Genomic DNA, 19,740 nt, shown 5'->3' on the forward strand with positions numbered 1-19,740 from the left:
AACATTAAAAAAGTACTGATAATCGATAAAACATTTTTAAAAACGCTCCACTGAGGCGAGATTTGCCATACTGTGCTGTAGGTGAGTTAGGGTGAACAAATCACACGCTCCTACCTTGTAGGATGTTCCAAACTGCCCTAAGAACATTGGACCTCAGTGTATACAAACTACTCATCAGAGGAAGACGTCCCAAATGCTCTGCAAACACTACGTGAGAAATATCTAACCTAACTGGCCACCCACTAGTATCCACACCGAAAACTGAAGAAGCTATCGGTGCCTTATTCCGGTACTAAGTGAATGCAACAAGTGCTCTGCGGTAACATTGTTGTTCAAAACCTAGCATCCTGACAGAAGCACTCAGAGTCTGACGCTCAAACTTTATTGCCAGCAGTCCTCTTTGCACTGTTAGCACCAAAGCGCTGGCCTCGCTAGTAGCCACAACAGCAGCACACCACTTCCTCGGGCGAAGTTGCATTCAGGAACACCTGGAATTCTGAGCGTTAAAGGGGAACATTATCACAATTTCAGAATTGTTAAAACCATTAAAAATCAGTTCCCAGTGGCTTATTATATTTTTCAAAGTTTTTTTCAAAATTTTACCCATCACGCAATATCCCGAAAAAAAGCTTCAAAGTGCCTGATTTTAACCACCCGTTCTGTTTCCTGTGACGTCACATAGTGAAGCCAACACAAACAAACATGGCGGAAAGAACAGCAAGCTATAGCGACATTAGCTCTGATTCAGACTCGGATTTCAGCGGCTTAAGCGATTCAACAGATTACGAATGTATTGAAACGGATGGTTGTAGTGTGGAGGCAGGTAGCGAAAACGAAATTGAAGAAGAAACTGAAGCTATTGAGCCATATTGGTTTGAACCGTATGCAAGCGAAAACGACGAAAACGACACGACAGCCAGCGACACGGGAGAAAGCGAGGACGAATTCGGCGATCGCCTTCCAACCAACGATTGGTATGTGTTTGTTTGGCATTAAAGGAAACTAACAACTATGAATTAGGTTTACAGCATATGAAATACATTTGGCAACAACATGCACTTTGAGAGTGCAGACAGCCCAGTTTTCATCAATTAATATATTCTGGAGACATACCCTCATGTCAGCAGGCCAGGGAAGCTAGGGTCGATATTCTTCTCTTGATCATCTTCGGTACGGTGTGAGCCAAGACATCCAGGGGGTTTAGCTCGCTCGTCTGCGGGAACAAACTGCCGCCATTGCTTGCCGTGCTAGCGAGGTCTTTGTCCCTGAATTGCTCACACACTCCGGCAGATTCACTGGGGGTCTGGCGGCAGATTTCTTTGACTTTATCGTTGGAGGTTATCCACGCATTCTTGCCATCTCTGTCGTAGCATAGCTTTCGTCGGTAAAGTGTGCGGAACAAACGTCCAATTTCTTGCCACTTTCGCATCTTTGGGCCACTGGTGCAACTTTAATCCGTCCCTGTTCGTGTTGTTACACCCTCCGACAACACACCGACGAGGCATGATGTCTCCAAGGTACGGAAAACAGTCGAAAAACGGAAAATAACAGAGCTCATTTGACTCAGTGTTTGAGAAAATGGCGGATTGCTTCCCGATGCGACGTCACATTGTGACGTCATCGCTCCGAGAGCGAATATTAGAAAGGCGTTTATTTCGCCAAAATTCACCCATTTAGAGTTCGGAAATCGGTTAAAAAAATATTTCTTTTTTCTGCAACATCAAGGTATATATTGACGCTTACATAGGTCTGGTGATAATGTTCCCCTTTAAACATCACAACTCAAGTTTTGCACGTTCTGTATTTTCTGTCTTGCTGCAGTAATTATGACCATTTGTTGTAGATTTTGTTTCTCACTTCTGAATGTATTACTTGGTTATCATTTAAGTTATATCTCTGAAGTATTTAGATTACTAGTCTATTCAAATTGAATGTCACAAACTTCCATAAAAACAAAAAGGCCTTGTTTTTTCTTTTTTTTCTTTTTTTCTTACTCGCATGTTTGTATTTTTTTTAATACCGCTTTGGGCACCGTTTAAGCCCTGGCACTGTTTTTAAAGTACCGATTTGATACTAGTATCGGTTACAATTCAAACGATACCTATTTCTTATCAGGACATGAGCTTCTCTGATTTATGGATGTGATGTCTACTCTACCATAGTAGTGATGTCATATTTGGTTAAGACTAATCTACAGGTACAGCTTGTCAAAACCACAGTTGTTTGACTCCATCTGACCTCCAGGTGTGCACAAACTACAGTCAAATCTATATCCCCCCCAAAAATACCTATAAATAAGTTATCAGTCTTGAGAAGCAGAAAGTTAACGGTATTGGCTTAAAACAAAAAAAATCGTGCAAATAAGTCAGCCAAGCCAACAAAAAACACCTAACTGAGCAGTAATGTTCGCACTGAAGTTGGTGCTAAAACAACACAAGACCACCATCTTCGACCCCCTGTAGTTGATATGGGGTTGCCATGGCAATGACATTAGACAATATTTGTTATACTCACTGTTCTCCTAATTAATGTACTGTAAATGTGTATTATATATAGCACATTGTTGACTTGGCAAAAACTAAAGTGACTCTAAAATGTCATTGGTTGTCATGGTTACAGCAAATGTGATCACCACAAGTGTTTAACTGCTGCACTTTTAGGTATAAAAGTTTCCTTCAAGACATGGTTTATCTTCCTGTTCCAAAAGACCCCCTTTGCATTTACCCCGCTCTCCTGCATTAAATACCCACATGGCTTTGCTCTCCTCCCACTTTTTAGCCCTCGACCCCCCTCTGCCCTCCCCCTGTCCCATCGACGGCCCTTTTAATCTGGGTGGTCAGCGCGACCAGGCGCAAGAAAGAGGCGCACAAGTGTGAACGCACAGCTCGCTTATGGCCGCCTGACTGTTTTTTTGTTCGTGTGATGCAGAAGACGGACCTCTCTTTGGGCCATCTCGCCGGTGGATTAAAGGACCTGGCCTCCATGAAGACCGACCTGTCCCAGTACGTGGCTGCGGGCGACTCCGCTGTGCTGGAGCAGCAGCTGGAGCAACTCCACATCCAGTGGGAAGAGTTGTGCACCAAGGTGAGGACTGATAGAAAGATGATGGTTAAAAGTGAGGGTTTATAGCAGGTATATTCCACTAATTTCCAGAAAGCTAAGGACCGGCGGTCCGAACTTCTCCCTTCACTATTATTATTTTTTTTATATATTACGTACTGGCACAAGCGTTAGAAAACGGATGAATTCTTGACTATTAAATATATCAAAGTTACAGAAGCGCTTTGCTGTTTTTAAAGACTTTCTGCAAAAATGTAAGTCTCTCACAAGTTTTTTTAACGGAACTTGTGGCCCACCACTTGAGTAACCCAAATGTTGGAAAAGAAAGGGACCTAAGATGTAACCTTGAGGAACACCACTAATATAACTAAAGAAGTTGAACAAATAAGCACTGACTGCATCTGAAGTGAACAAGCTACAGCAACACCTTACATTAAATAAATTGCATTACGAAAAATGCGTAACTGCCTAAAAGGAGAGGACTTAAAGGGGTGCCTTGAACGCCTCAGTTATTTAAATCACAAGTTAGGACCCCAGTGTTCTATGTGTGTGAGCAAGGTTACTATATCAAAACAAGGATCTGTTTTTTTTTGTTTGTCTCCTAAGTTTTGAACTGAACCTGGTGCTGGTTTGGTGTCGTTCCCGGGCCACCAGTTGAATAGTGTAGCGACGGCAGGTGCAGAACGGGGAGGAGGGGGAAAGTCGCTTCCAGTGGTTTGTTGGCGGTCATTAGCGGCACAAAGCTTTTGTATCACACATTTGCACATGGAGGGGAAACTATCTTCTATTTGCCTGAGGGAATTTAGCAAAAAATATTAACTTGTTTTTCTTGTGCTATCATTTAAAAAAGTAATTCCAATGATGTTTTAACCTGATGCCAGGCAGTTTTCGGTCCAATAAATGTTTTAAGCAGATTTTATTATTGTTATTGCTGGAAGCTGCCATATTAAAAACTTTCTCCCTCTCTAAAATGTTTTACAACAGTTGTCTGACAGCTTTCATCATAAAAGTGACTATTTTAAAACAGTTGCCTGGCATACAAAGTTCCACAATTATTTGGCGGTCAGCATGCAACAAGCTCAATCTGCATTACTGTCCTGTACTATGCATGAACTGTTTAAGGGGCTCCAATTCCTACAGTTAAGTCTTTTGGCTCATGAACAAACGGGCTCTTGTTCCGGAGATCCCAACAGTTATGTCATCCCGCCCGGTAACAAAGGTGCTTACAGGATGATTTACACTGCGACTAATTGGGTCCCCACTTCAACTTGATGCTGTCACTCGCGCCCATGTTGGCAGCAGTTAATGGAACTCGCAGATGCTACGGCAGCACCAGCGATTATGTCCAATTATTGGGTTTTGTTTTGATAGTCTGCTCTCTCGGTAGCCCTGTGGATGTTGCTCTGGCACATTTACACTGAGGTCTGGATTCAGAATGAAGAATATAATGGTTTACACGGTTGTTTTTCCAATTAAAGATAACATAACTTAAGTCTGTTGCATGTCTATGAATACCTGCCATGTCCAGGAGGTTTGGTTTTGAGCCACTCCAGTCTTCCTGGTGGAGTTAACAGGTTGTATGTTGGGGGAAGCCACTGGTATGAGTCCGCCGACCAGATGGCCTGAATGGATTCAGGGGGCAGTCTCCATTGTTATCAGGGGGCAGCACAAAGTCCTCACAGGAGGGAGGGCAGCCCCCAATGCATCATTTAATACTCTAGGGTCCATAAGGCCCACAAATCTTGTGTTAAAACAGAAGCGAGGAGCGTTTAAATCAAATGAATGCCAATGAAAAGTAAAATATACCATCAACCACTGTTAGCCGAACAAAAGATCATCGCCGCCTCGGCTGTGTAATGCTTTGTTTTCATGGTGTTAAGCTGTCATTTGGAAAATGGACCTTGTTAATCAGCCAGACTCCATTGAAGATTGTTCCCCATTCAGCTGATTACTAAGATTACTGAGGGATTAACTGATTATGATATTTTAATGTCGCACAATAAACCACTTCATGTTCAGTTTTTTAAATGTCCCATATTATTGTATTTTTCCTTGCCGGACAACATCTAACCTTGATGCTGGATGTTACAGTTAAAACATGCTTTCAATGTAATCTCACCTGAAAATATGCGGTTTTGTGTGTCTGTAGTGCTAATGCTAATGAATGGTGTTTGTCCACTTGTTACTTTAGCCACTTTGTATATATACTCTGCACTTATTAGATGCCATATATATCAAATACAACAAATAAGAAACGTTAGCAACACTAGTGTACTAGCTACAGTATGTAAGCTATAGTGCTAACATTACGGTCACTTTCTTACAGTACACCAGTGTTTCTCAATTATTTTTGTCATGCACCCCATTGGGGACATATTTTTTTTACAGACCCTCTAAATTGAAATACGATTGAGAACCTTATATTTATGTATCTGTACAAACCACTCTGATTTGTTGGCACCAGCACCTGCAGCACATTCCACTGAGTTAAAATGTGCGTATTGTTTTCTCACCTTATCCTATACTTACTTACGTATATTTGGTCGTAGTTCTTGGTTGAGCCTGATTTAGTCCGAAAAAAAACTTGTCAGAAGTGTTAACAGGTATTACAGAAGCTTCCATCATTGTTTACACTCAGCCATCTTTGAAAGCCACCTCGAGGGTGATGAGGACTACCGACTTTCTGAGTAGAAAATCCGACCTTGCGGCGCGTTCCAGTTGAAACTTCTAAGAACTTGGATATTCTGACTGTACAGATGGAAAGCACTGTTCACTTATTAGCTGAAGACAAACAAAATGTTCAAACTTACAGCCGACCAACTCGTAGTTTGCCAGAAATTCTGGCCTTCAGATGTGTAGTGAAGCCTCTTTGTTTTTGTTTTTTTGTTTTTGTTTTTTGCTTTGGTTCAGCTAGCTAAGAATGGTACCATTTAAGTGCCTCGTCTCTCAAAGGTGAGGTAAACAAGTGGACAACAGGGCGGCCCGTCACTACACGCAGATCACGCACTGTGCGTAGGGGCCACGATCCGTTTGGTGCCCTATTTTGCGGGAAGAGGCACATGTAAAATGTGTATATTAAATCACAGGGCGCTTCATGTGAAATTTTACCGCAAACTTATTCCTAGCCCCTTCCTGCTCAGTCATTGGTGTAGAATATAGTTTTTGTCCTTAAATACGTACTTCTAATTCCAGACAGAGAGCTTTAGCGACTGCCTTGATAATGTGCACTTGGTGTAATGAATCTGTGCTCTAATATGTAACTGTACTGTTGTTGATTGTAACTTTGTGTGAAATTGAAAAATATTTTAATCTCAGGATTTTTTTTTCCCTGGTTAAATAAAGTTGAAGGACAATAAATACAATGGCAAATTTAGATTTTGACAACTCTACTTTCCCTTGTGTTAATGCACTAGTCTTATAAGACAGACATGCCAGTTTTGAATTTCCAGCAGGGACTGTGACAGGAAGGTTTGCTTTTTTGCGTTTTAATGTATTTTATATTTGGTATTTTGCACAAAAAATTTAATTATGGCATAGTTCTCCAACTTTTATGATTATTTGCTGTACTTTGGCAAATAATACTTTTGTATTCATTTGAATTGCAACATTTAAATTGTTCTTTTACAAAGCAGATCTCCACTCAGTGTGGTAATTTCATTGACATTTCACCTGAATTGAACAGTTATGAAAATATTAAGAGTTGAAGCAAATATTGTTTGACCCTTTGCGCTCCTCAAAAAGGACACGGGTTGTTTACATCAATAAAAAAGTTCATTTCGCATAACAGAGAACATTTAAGGAGACTAATTCAATCCTATTCTAGGAACTAGCAGAGAAAATCACATTCACTCAACCCTGATTACCCCAATCATGTTATTGCTGCTAATTATGAGTCAACCAAAAAGTGGCTGAAGTGCATTTTTTTGGTTTTGGTAAAATAACAAAAAATAAGCCAGTGTTGAGTTTCTGAGTCAATTAGAAAGGCGCTTGATAGGCTAATGTCAATGTTCGGTTAATTGGTGACTCTGAATTGATTTGAGGGGGCCACATTTCCAGAAAGCTAAGGACCAGGGGGTCAGACTTCTCCTTTCACTATAGGTCTTATTCTACAGTTGACATTTAATTTTGGTGTATTTATTTTGTCAGTTACAGGAACGCACTGCCGTTTGTAAGGACCTAATGCATAAAAACTAGTCGAAGATCATGTCTGTGACAGCACTTTACACTTTTTAAAGACTGTCTGCAAAAGTTTTTTTAACTGAACTAGCCAGTTGAATAGCCCAAATGATGAAAAAGAGAGGACCTAAAATGGAACCTTGAGGAACGTAATGGTGTCATTCCCTGGTGGGATTTCCCCCCACATTGCCAATTGAGTATCCCTGCTCTAAATTGCCGATTGATGTGAATGCTTGTTTGTCTACATGTGCCCTGTGATTGGCTGGTGACCAATCCAATGTGTATCCCACCTGGTGCCCAAAAGTCATGATTTATGGAGTCCCAGAGTATTTCAAGAGGATCAAAGCTCAAAGAATGATGCTGCAATGATGCCATTGAATGGTCACAAAACACTTACCTAGCATCCAATCAAATTGCTGTGATGTCATCCAATATACTGCTCACAGACCCTAGGGGGCATATTTGTATTGTTTCTTGGTGTGATGTATTAGTTAAGATTACATATTTATTTTTGGTTTGGCGACATCACCTTTTAAAAATTCACACACACTTTCCCGGGGACTTCATTTTCTAGTTGAGTTGCTTTTCAGATTATTCTGAATTATTTGTTCCGTCAGCGTAAAGAGCTCACGTCTCTCGTTTTGCTTTACGGGTTCGGCTCCAGTTTTTCTCGTCCGTCTTTTACAATGAAAACCCCGCGGCCTGCTCGGCGCTAACTTGCACATTTCAACAATGTGCAGGCTAATATTTCACACTCACCGTGCTATTTCATCACCTCCCTCAGGTGTCCTCACGCAGACAGGAAGTTGCAGACCGCCTCAACGCCTGGACTATTTTTAATGACAAAAACAAGGAGTTCTGTGATTGGCTCACCCAGATGGAGAAGAAGGTGTGCCACAGTGCAGAGCTCAGCATTGAGGAAATGGTGGAGAAACTCAAAAAGGTAAGTTAGGGATATTAAGGTATCTTTTTTTTGGCAGTATGAGAAGAGACAAGAAAATCAGAATTTTTCTTTGCTAAGATTTTTTTTTTTTTTTTTTTGCCAAATTATTATTTGTGTGCAATTCTTGTATGGCCTCAATGTAATAGCCTCATTAAGGTTAGGTTTTTTTTTTTACAAGGATGTTATCTATTGTGCAAATTGTTCAAATTGAGGATCTTCCAAGGATGTTACTTAACAAAGGTGTCATTTTCTAATATAATGGGTACTCTTTTGTTTCATTGCAGCAATTTCCTAAAATCTAAAGTTAATTTTATTTATCATTAATGCACACTCACACCCCATCTTGACAGAAAAAAACAGAAATGTTGAATTTTTTTCAAATATATTTAAAATAAAAAAGTCAAATCACATGTAGATAAGTATTCAGACAAGTTGTTCAATACTTTGTTGATGCACCTTTGGCAGAAATTACAGTCTCAAGTCTTTTTAAATACGATGCTTCAAGCTTGGCACACTTGTCTTTGGGCAGCTTCACCCTTTCCTCTTTGCCCATTTCTCTTTGCAGCACCTCACAAGCTTTAACAGGTTGGATGGGAAGTGTTGGTTTTCATCCAGTATTTCTCTGTCTATTGCTGCATTTATCTTTCCCTCCATCCTGACTAGTCTCCCAGTTGCTGCCACTGAAAACTATCCCCATAGCATGATGCTGCCACCACCATGCTTCACTGAAGGGATGGTATTGGCCTGGTGATAAGCGGTGCCTGGTTTCCTCCAAACATGAGGTCTAGCATTCACTCCAAAGAGTTAAAGCTTTGTCTCATCTGACCAGAGAATTTATTTTTTCATAGCCTGAGAGTGTTTCAGGTGCATTTTGGCAAACTTTTTACTAAGAAATTCCTTCAGTCTGGCCACTCTACCATACAGGCCTGATTGGTGGTTTGCTCCTTCTGGAAGGTTCTCCTCTCTCCACAGAGGAATGCTGTAGCTCTAACAGAGTGACCATCGGGTTCTTGGTCACCTCCATGACTAGACTAAGATGAATGCAGCAATGTACAGAGACATTCTGGATGAAAACCAACACCTAACATCCAATCTGATGGCGCTTGAGAGGTACTGCAAAGAGGAATGAGTGAAACTGCCCAAAGATAGGTGTGCTAAGCTTGTGGCATCCCATTCAAAAAGACTTGAGGCTGTAATTGCTGCCAAAGGTTCATCAACAAAATATTGGACTAAGGGTCTGAATACTTATGTACATGTGATTTTTTTTATTTTTAATACATTTGCAAACATGTTTGCATTTCTGTTTTTTACTTTCACGATGGGGTGCAGAGTGTACAATAATGATAAATAAAATGAACTTGTTTTATTTTAGCAAATGGCTGCAATGAAACAAAGAGTGAAAAATTTAAAGGGGTCGGAATACTTTCCGTATCCAGTGTATATTAGACACTGGAATTGTTTTTATTTTACTTTGTGTCAGTGTAACACCACTGCAGATATACTCTCATCCATAATACACAAAGCCGCATTAGTTGGCTTGACCGTAGTAAACATGTTTCCCCGAATTAAGATTATTATTAAATCAAGTATTGTGTACATTTAACTGTTCACAACCTTGTAAATGCGTATTTTAACATTATTAAAGGCCTCCAAACTTGATCAACCTGACAGTTTCAGCTATGATCATTTGCTGTGTTAGCATTTCGTGTCCTGCATTGTCATTCAAGTGTTTATCTCAGCTTTTCCTGTACAGCTGCTGATAGCCTATAGCAGTCTTGTTAGCCTTAAGTGCCGCACCAAGCCCAATGCTATGTCCCGCTTTTGTATTCTGACAATGCTCACCTCAAAGGCTCTCCAACATGGAGATGTTATTGATGAGGAAGGAATTGAAGATGAAGTGCATCAAAAACTTTTCTTCCAAAAGTTGGTAAACTTGATTGTTGCCTGTTGTTGTCACCCTTAACCCAAAAATGGAAGTCTCGCTTGGTGACTATTTTAATAGATTGCCACAACATAATAGAGAATAAGACAAATATTACACTGTAATACATATAAAACGTAAAAAAATACTTAATTGAATACTTAATTCAGACCAAAGATATGTACAATATGCTTAAAAAATGTATATAAAACATTTTATGTTGTGATGCCACAATATTTGAAGTGCGATGCAGCGAGGGACGGCTGTACTGTAATAATTAGTATGCATGGTTTCTGTTGCTCAGGACATATGGTGCATTAAAACAGAAAAACTCAATGCTTCTGCAGGATTGCATGGAGGAAATCAATTTGTTCAGTGAGAATAAAAGCCACCTGAAGCAGCTGGGGGAGCAGCTGCTTCTAGCCAGCGACGAGGCCAAGCAGACCCAAGTGTGCGGCTCTCTGGAGGAAGTGAACCAGCGATGGCACAACCTCTTCCATCACATTGAAGCCAGGTAACTACAGTACTCTCTTAGACCCCTGATCTACTAAGAGCCCAAATAAGTGCTAAATAGCGTGTACAATTAGTAGGCGTGTTGCAGGTGAATCTACTAAGACGGTGTGCGTAGTTGAAAACAAGTGCAAAAGTGGTGCAGATTGAAATAAGGATAAGGTTGTGGCCATAAATAAAGAAGTTGGTATACTTTGACGTTCAACTTAGACCCGCAGATGGCGAGAAAGACACCAAAAGATGTTCGTTTGCATATATATATATATATTTTTTTTTACCTCAAAAGGGATTTTTATAAATTCTTCATCTAAACGGGTAGATGTAAACATTCCATAAGTCAACATCCCAGTTTGAGCGGACATTGTACAATAAGTGATTGTTTTATTATGTTTGTAGTTTGTATTTGTTGTTTAGCACTTAACAATACTGCTGCTTGCTGTTTCTGCTTATCACTCAACATATAAAACTTGTAGCTCATCCTCCATATATTCAGCCTCAAAAATATAAGGTTCTGGATCGTCATTTGTTCCAAAGTAGTGGTTGTTGTCTCTCATAAAGTTTGCCATGATTAATAATAGTTGTTGTTGAAGGAAATAGCAAACGTTATGATGCGTCTGTGAAATTATATTAGTACCACTGTACTTTTGCCCCATTCCTGTGAGAATCTTGCGTGTGACTGAAGCATAAAGGAGTAGGACTTTCAGGACTAGCTGCAGTGTGCTCAAACAACCACCACGTACCATGTCTGAGGAGATAATATTGTATAATCTTTCTCTTTTGAACTTAACAAGTCGTTAGTGCATTCTTCACTCTCGCTTAAAGTGAAAATTGAGGCAAAATTAAACTGGTCTGTAATCTGTAATTCTAATTACTAATTAAAATGACCAAAATACGTACATATTACTTATGAATGTAGCTGTTAATACATTACATGTATACTTACTAGGGTTGTAAAAAAATCTATTTACTTACATGTAACGATTTTTGATTTAAAAAAATCAAAAATGTATTTTATGTGTGTGTGGGGGGCTAGGGGGGTGTTTACGTGTGGGTGTGCGTATATATGTGTGTGCGTATATATATATTTATATTTTTTATTTTAATCTGTCCTGTCCAGACACTCAGGAAAATCATATTGTTGATGCAGATGATCATATCTGCTGTACAGATTTATTTTAGAAAAGAGAAGTGTTGGATACCTGTTGCATATTTTTGTATTTGACTTTATTGAATGTTTGGGTTGAATTTTATTAAACAAAACCAGTTTCCATCCATCTTCTTCCGCTTATCCGAGGTCGGGTCGCGGGGGCAGCAGCCTAAGTAGGGAAGCCCAGACTTCCCTCTGCCCAGCCACATCGTCCAGCTCTTCCCGAGGGATCCCGAGGCGTTCCCAGGCTAGCCGGGAGACAGAGTATTCCCAACGTGTCCTGGGTCTTCCCCGTGGCCTCCTACCTGTTGGATGTGCCCTAAACACCTCCCTATGGAGGCGTTCGGGTGGCATCCTGACCAGATGCCCGAACCACCTCATCTGGCTCCTCTCGATGTGGAGGAGCAGCGACTTTACTTTGAGCTCCCCCCGGATGGCAGAACTTCTCACCCTATCTCTAAGGGAGAGCCCCGCCACCCGGCGGAGGAAACTCATTTTGGCCGCTTGTACCCGTGATCTTGTCCTTTTGGTCATAATCCAAAGCTCATGACCATAGGTGAGGATGGGAACGTAGATCGACCGGTAAATTGAGAGCTTTGCCTTCCGGCTCAGCTCCTTCTTCACCACAACGGATCGATACAGCGTCCGCATTACTGAAGACGCCGCACCGATCCGCCTGTCGATCTCACGATCCACTCTTCCCTCACTCGTGAACAAGACTCCTAGGTACTTGAACTCCTCCACTTTAGGCAGGGTCTCCTCCCCATCCCGAGACAGAATTCCACCCTTTTCCGGGCGAGAACCATGGGCTCGGACTTGGAGGTGCTGATTCTCATCCCAGTCGCTTCACACTCGGCTGCGAACCGATCCAGTGAGAGCTGAAGATCCTGGCCAGATGAAGCCATCAGGACCACATCATCTGCAAAAAGCAGAGACCTAATCCTGCAGCCACCAAACCGGATCCCCTCAACGCCTTGACTGCGCCTAGAAATTCTGTCCATAAAAGTTATGAACAGAATCGGTGACAAAGGGCAGCCTTGGCGGAGTCCAACCCTCACTGAAAATGTGTCCGACTTACTGCCGGCAATGCGGACCAAGCTCTGACACTGATCGTACAGGGAGCGGACCGCCACAATCAGACAGTCCGATACCCCATACTCTCTGAGCACTCTCCACAGGACTTCCTGAGGGACACGGTCGAATGCCTTCTCCAAGTCCACAAAGCACATGTAGACTGGTTGGTCAAACTCCCATGCACCCTCAAGGACCCTGCCGAGAGTATAGAGCTGGTCCACAGTTCCACGACCAGGACGAAAACCACACTGTTCCTCCTGAATCCGAGGTTCGACTATCCGGCGTAGCCTCCTCTCCAGTACACCTGAATAAACCCGAGGAGTGTGATCCCACGATAGTTGGAACACACCCTCCGGTTCCCCTTCTTAAAGAGAGGAACCAACGCCCCGGTCTGCCAATCCAGAGGTACCGCTCCCGATGTCCAGTTTTCTTTTAATTAATATTGACATTTATTTGAGCTGTTATCTACTTTATGGAGGAATGTAGTTAATCATAAAACTGGCATCTATTGTTATTAAAAAAACATATTTATTTTGAATCGAGAATGGTTTTGAATCGAGAATTGATTCTGAATCGAATTGTTACCCCCAAAAATGGAATTGAATCGAATCGTGTGATACCCAAAGATTTACAGCCCTAATACTTACAGCATTAAACAGAGGTTTTGGATGTTTTTAGAGGGCTTTATTGGCGGAAAAAAGCGAATCCCATTACCTTCATTATTAGCTGACATGTGCTAGCATTTATTTACGATTTGGAATGCATTAAAAAAAGAAAAACATGTGTTTCTCGTCTCACACAGGGATTGTGAATAATGGGCAAAATTCCCCAAAAAGTGCAATTCCCCTTCTAATGCATCAACAGACAGCGGTGCATTTATGAAGTGTCACCAAAATGTTACCAAGCTCGCAGGTGCTGTAATGTAGAATGAAAAAAAAAATCAAGACAAGCTTTTAACGCAGCAAGTGTGGGAGGAACACAACACAAATTATAGGAGCTGCAGCGTAAATTAGTGAATGTAAATGCAAATGAATCGTGCAAAGCCTCATTATTCTCTGTTGCTCAAACTCAAGCATCTCTTCCACCAAATACAAAGCACAATGGCTCTGATGTGAGCCCATCCACCTGCTGTTACTGACTCTACCTTGCAGCTGTCAGGAATACATGGCTTCTGATGTACACCCGACAGGTTAATCCTCCCCCTTCCTCCAGACAGATGGATATTCCTGTGCAGGGGCAGCTGCCTAAATGCACTGCTAGCTAGTTGGGCTTGAATCGCAGACAGGACCATATGTCTTTATGTCCATACTGATTGCCCCCTCTATCGCTGCCTCTGAGGGGAGGAGGATGGCGGGCTAGGAGAAGGGGGAGTGGTCTGTCAGCATCAATTATATCACTCATTCTGAAAGCAACCATACAAAAAGAGCATTCTCGGTGCAAAATATGAACTTAAACAAAGCTGCATTGTTCACAAAGGAGCTGAAAGTATGTCAAACATTCCATGCCATTGAGGTTTTCTCACCGACATATAAAGTAGAAATGGACAACTCTTTGCATCACAATTGGGGTGTGCACATATGATAATAATTAGTGTGTTTTATGTTGGCATTTTAAGCGTGAACACTTGTGTGGTCTTTTGTCATCCCTAAATAATACAAAGTGATAAAACAGTAACCTGAGTAGTAAAGCAATGGTCTGTGACACAAAAGTACATTTCCTATCTGATTCACAGTAAAATTGTATTAATTATTCAACGGCGATAAATATCCAATTGTTTGACTATTGTACATGTAAAGTACATATTACACTATTTTAAACAACTGGACACTACTATAGGATGCCTGATGGCATATATCGTGGTCGTCTACCTGTGACCGTGCATTTTTACTTTGGAGAGAAATGTGTATGATTGTAAGCAACCAAATAAAAAATTTATTTGCGAGCAAAAAAATAGCAACCAAACATTTTTGGGGAAAATTAAGAAAATTTTTCAAACAAAAAAATATTTTTGGGGGGGTTTGAAAAAATGTTTGGTTTGCAAATCTTTTTGTTTTGGTTTCAAATAATTTTTGGGTTCCAAACCATTGTTTTTGGTTACTATTGTTTTTTAGCTTAACTTCAATCTTTTGGGCGGAGCCTCCTCAGAACAATATTGTCAAAGTCTTTTTTTTGGTCTGTTTTGAACAATGGACCAATGTGACTGACCAATGCTGACCAATGTTCTCTCTATTTTTTTATGTTTATGAGCAAACGGTAAAACTCCCCAAGCATTGAGCACATCAGACGTGCACACTGTGGCCATGCCAGCAGCACACCTGTTTCAAACCTGACATAACAATTTAAATATTTTATTATAATCAAATGACAGCAGTCATTTCCATGAGATTGTTTTGTAATAAAAGTGATTTGGCCCATTTACAATGAAAATAACAAAAAAATATAATTTTTTTTAGCTAAGTACCGTATTTTTCGGACTATAAGTCAGTTTTTTTCATAGTTTGGCTGGGGGTGCGACTTATACTCAGGAGCGACTTATGTGTGAAATTATTAACACATTACTGTAAAATATCAAATAATATTATTTAGCTCATTCACGTAAGAGACTAGACATATAAGATTTCATGGGATTTAGCGATTAAGAGTGACAGATTGTTTGGTAAACGTATAGCATGTTCTATATGTTATAGTTATTTGAATGACTCTTACCATAATATGTTACGTTAACATACCAGGCAAGTTCTCAGTTGGTTATTTATGCCTCATATAACGTACACTTATTCAGCCTGTTGTTCACTATTCTTTATTTATTTTAAATTGCCTTTCAAATGTCTATTCTTGGTGTTGGGTTTTATCAAATAAATGTCCCCCAAAAATGCGACTTATACTCCAGTGCGACTTGTGTTTTTTTTCCTTCTTTATCATGCATTTTCGGCCGGAGCGACTTATACTCCCAAAAATACGGTACTAATATTGTATGTCTGGGTGGGGGTCCTACTCTGGAAATAGTTTGTACAGCTTTCGAAGATTATATTGAGTTTTCCTTAACATTCACATTTTGCACAATGAAATGTAAGCATGGGATGAAGTGTACATTCCTGTAACTTTCTGTCTGTAAAATATATCTTTATTAGCATTTCTGTAATCTAGTAATATTATTTCATGATTGATATTCATAAATTAACGTTCATAATAAATGACAGTAGAATAAGCACACATCTGAGTGGGGAGTCATAGTGTAAAGATCTTAAATTTACACTGTGTTGGACTTGTCAGACTTCTTGTGTGGTCATAAACTCATCGCTGCCATGAGAGTGTGTTTGGTGCAAGTGAGAAAGAGCGAGCGGCTGTTGTTGATATAACAAATGACAAAGAGTTGGTTTTGGCCTGGTTTGTATGGCAGACAATGACCAGTTTTACTAGATAAAAGTTTTTAACTAATGTTTTTGGTTTGGTTACGGCTGACAAACGGTTCAATAAACTGATGGATGGAATTCCTGTCCTCTCAAAGCGTCTCGACAGACGTTGCAATAATTGAACAGAGTTAAGAAACATTTGTTGTGGTCACCTGTCACTCACAGGTGCATTTCAAAATCATACAGAATAAATTGTGTTTATTTGGTTCATAGTTCAGACGATATTTGATTTTGTGCATGGCATAGATTTGCTGTGCGCAAAGGACAAGTTAGCAGTGCGCAATTGCGCAGGCGCACACCTTAGAGGGAACGTTGCTGCTGACTACTTCCGCCTTCAACACATTTGAAGGAGAATACCACAGACATATTGGTCTGAGGAGGCCCAGCCCACAAGATTGAAGTTGAGTCGAAACCATAAAGGTTTTGTAAACAAAACAACAATTTGCAACTGAATAAAGAACTGTAACACAAACATATTTGCAACCAAAACTTGTATTTGTTTGCAAATGTTTTTTTTCTATTTCAAATCTGTTTTGTGAGTAATTTTTACTTTTCGGTTGCAAATCCATTTTTTGTTTTGTTTCATAAAAATACATTTATTTCTATATAATAGGATAACCAGTGACGTGCGGTGAGGTTGATGGCTGGTGAGGCACTGACTTCATCACAGTCAGATTTACAAACATATGAACCCTAAAGAGTATCTTATTCACCATTTGATTGGCAGCAGTTAACGGGTTATGTTTAAAAGCTCATACCAGCATTATTCCCTGCTTGGCACTCAGCATCAAGGCTTGGAATTGGGGGTTAAATCACCAACAATTATTCCCGGGCGCGGCGCCGCTGCTGCCCACTGCTCCCCTCACATCCCAGGGGGTGAGCAAGAGGATGGGTCAAATGCAGAGGACAAATTTCACCACACCTAGTGTGTGTGTGACAATCATTGGTACTTTAACTTAACTTTAACTTTACACATACAAACTGTAGCACACAAAAAAATCACATTTAATTAAAAAAAACGTTATTATAGTCTTACCTTTACTTATAAGTGCGGGAACAGTGGTGTTTGTGTTGGAGGAGTTGTGAATGAATGAAATATGAAATCCGTGCTGCAGTCTGCAGGTGTACCTAATGTTGTGTCCCTGCAGTCGTTCACGGCTCCTTCGGCGCGAGCAATGTTGTTTTTGCACTTTTTGGCTTCTTGTTAAGTGACTTTTTTTGGGTGGATTTGGTCTTGTACGTGAAGGGTTTGGGTGTGGGCTTTGGTTGGTGTGGCGCTCCCGTCGGGGGGTGCAGTGTGCGGCGCAGGTGCAATAACCGGCACCAGGAGGCGGGATTACGCATGCCTCACACAGTGCGTCATCGCAGCAGTTTTATGATCGCTCAGCACAAGAAATACGTTACACACATACAGTTGTTGACAAAATACACTGTACATTATATACCTCAGCTAACTAAACTATGGTAATGTATAATATAGTTCATATAGCAATACGGTCTCACTGCACAGCAGGCCAGCAGTTAGCCGAGTCCGCAATCCATGGTGAGGCACAATTGAGTGACGTGCCTCAACTGGCTGCTGATCACCGCACCGTCTCTTCTCAGTATTTGAACGGCAAATGTGAACATTCAGCGATTTTGAATAAAAATAATCTAAAACTGGTGAAGTTAAATGGAAAATAACTTTATAGTATAATCACTGGATACATATAACAATTTAATTAATTTGTTTTCTTTTTACATTTTTTTTCTTTCCATGATGGCAGTTGAGGCCCCGCCTCACCTGCCTCTAGTGACCGCACGTCACTGAGGATAACAGTGCTAAGTGTGCAACAGAGACTACTTTTTGTATAAAAAAATAATTAAAATGAATACAGGCTTACACACAAAGGCAGACTCTCTTAATGTGCTACTATACATGACAGTATGCATAAAAAGTATAGTGATAGAAACAACATCCTCCGAGAGTCCGTTGCTTATTTTTTCTTCCATGACCAAATATCATAATTTATCCTACAACTTTTACCTCCTTTTCCCCTCCATGTGCCCATTCTCTTGTCCTTTTACTCCACGCAGACCCCTCACCGGGTTTTGTGTCTTTTTGTCGGGCCTCCGCATGGAGCTTCTGGCTTTTGTTGAGCTGTCAGAGGTTAGCCAGGGCGAATGAGAGTAAGGCACAATTTAGTAGACTGTGCTGCTTCAGTCCGGAATTTACGGCGACTGTGGACGCTGTCTTTGCCTAACCGCCGTGAAAGCTGAAATACTAACTACGCATTAACTGGGATCTGGCTATTCAAGTTCAAGTTTAAAGACGGTGTTGTCACCACACAGTGGAGCTTATGTTTGCTGTTTTTAGTAAAACTGACCTAAACTTTTTTCCCACAGAGGGCCACAAACTAAAAAGATTAAAGGCTGCGTGGGCCTGTTTGATTTTTTTCATTTTATGAATCGGTTAAAACAGAGGTGGCCAAACTTTTTTTCGCTATTGATAAGTCAAAGTATGCGGGGGCCATTATGATTGTTTTTTTAATTTAAAAAAAAAAGAAGCTAAAAACAGATTATATATATTTAAAGAACAAATTGTAAGCTTTGTGTATATTTTATTATTATTATTAGTTTAAAATGTTCAGCCATTTCTCATTACATTCCGATTTTTTCGCACTTTTTCGTTTTACATTTTTACAGTTTTTTTTCCTGACGATATGCTGCTGGCTAACAAAACTCAGTCTGCGGGCCACAAATGGCCCCCAGGCTGCATTTTGGACACCCCTGAGCTAAAAGCTACAAAGTTATATCTGCATCTCAGCCTTTTGTTGTTGGTGACAATATGTACTGTATTAGTTGTCACACGTTTTCCTCGCCCCCAGAGGGCGCCGTCTCAAATTGTGTCGTGGAAATTTACGTAATTGGGATCAGGGCTCCCCTACATAGTCCTCTCTGGTGTAAGTTGAACTTGTGATGAGCGTAGGGCCGCGGCGATTAATCGGTTATTTTGATTAAAAAAAATCTTTAATTTATATTCGTTTTACATTTTTGATGTGTGTAACTAATAAAAAGTTATGAAATCTTGACCACGTAGAGTGCCTGGAATACGTGGTCATGGTTTCCGCACGGTCACCGTATATGACAGAGCAAACATGAGAGCGGTGGTGTGTGGGTGCCTTTATCTTTGGTGGTGAATAGCACAGATTTGTTTAATTAAAATTGTAATTAATGCACACATGATAAAAATTATATTTCAATGTTAATGTGCACTTTTTGGAAAAATAATAAAGGTTTTGGCAAGCTGCAAAATTGTTTATTTCAACTATTTCCCCTACAATACGCATTGAGGCTTTAAAGTGGGGTTTATCTGATTGATCGAACAATAAAATCGATAGATTACTAAAATTATCGATAACGGCATCCCTAAATGAGCAAAATTATGTTGGGTTTTTTCTTGTCAAATTCAAAATATTCCTCTATAATGGTTTTACACAATGGGCTTATAACAAGA

The 19,740-nt window shown here is 40.3% G+C and overlaps 1 protein-coding gene across 5 annotated transcripts in view; it reads left to right on the forward strand.

Annotated features, from left to right (window-relative positions):
* Positions 1-19,740, forward strand: part of syne2a (spectrin repeat containing, nuclear envelope 2a) — a 238,090-nt gene that overhangs the window by 164,678 nt on the left and 53,672 nt on the right. For all 5 annotated transcript variants that reach the window (XM_061987178.2, XM_061987177.2, XM_061987182.2 and 2 more), the window contains 3 exons: positions 2,929-3,084; positions 8,021-8,179; positions 10,448-10,614. In XM_061987178.2, coding sequence (XP_061843162.2) covers positions 2,929-3,084; positions 8,021-8,179; positions 10,448-10,614 — 482 coding nt within the window. The remainder of the gene's footprint in view (positions 1-2,928; positions 3,085-8,020; positions 8,180-10,447; positions 10,615-19,740) is intronic.

This window comes from Nerophis lumbriciformis, linkage group LG26 (assembly GCF_033978685.3).
Source record: "Nerophis lumbriciformis linkage group LG26, RoL_Nlum_v2.1, whole genome shotgun sequence".
Taxonomy (NCBI): domain Eukaryota; kingdom Metazoa; phylum Chordata; class Actinopteri; order Syngnathiformes; family Syngnathidae; genus Nerophis; species Nerophis lumbriciformis.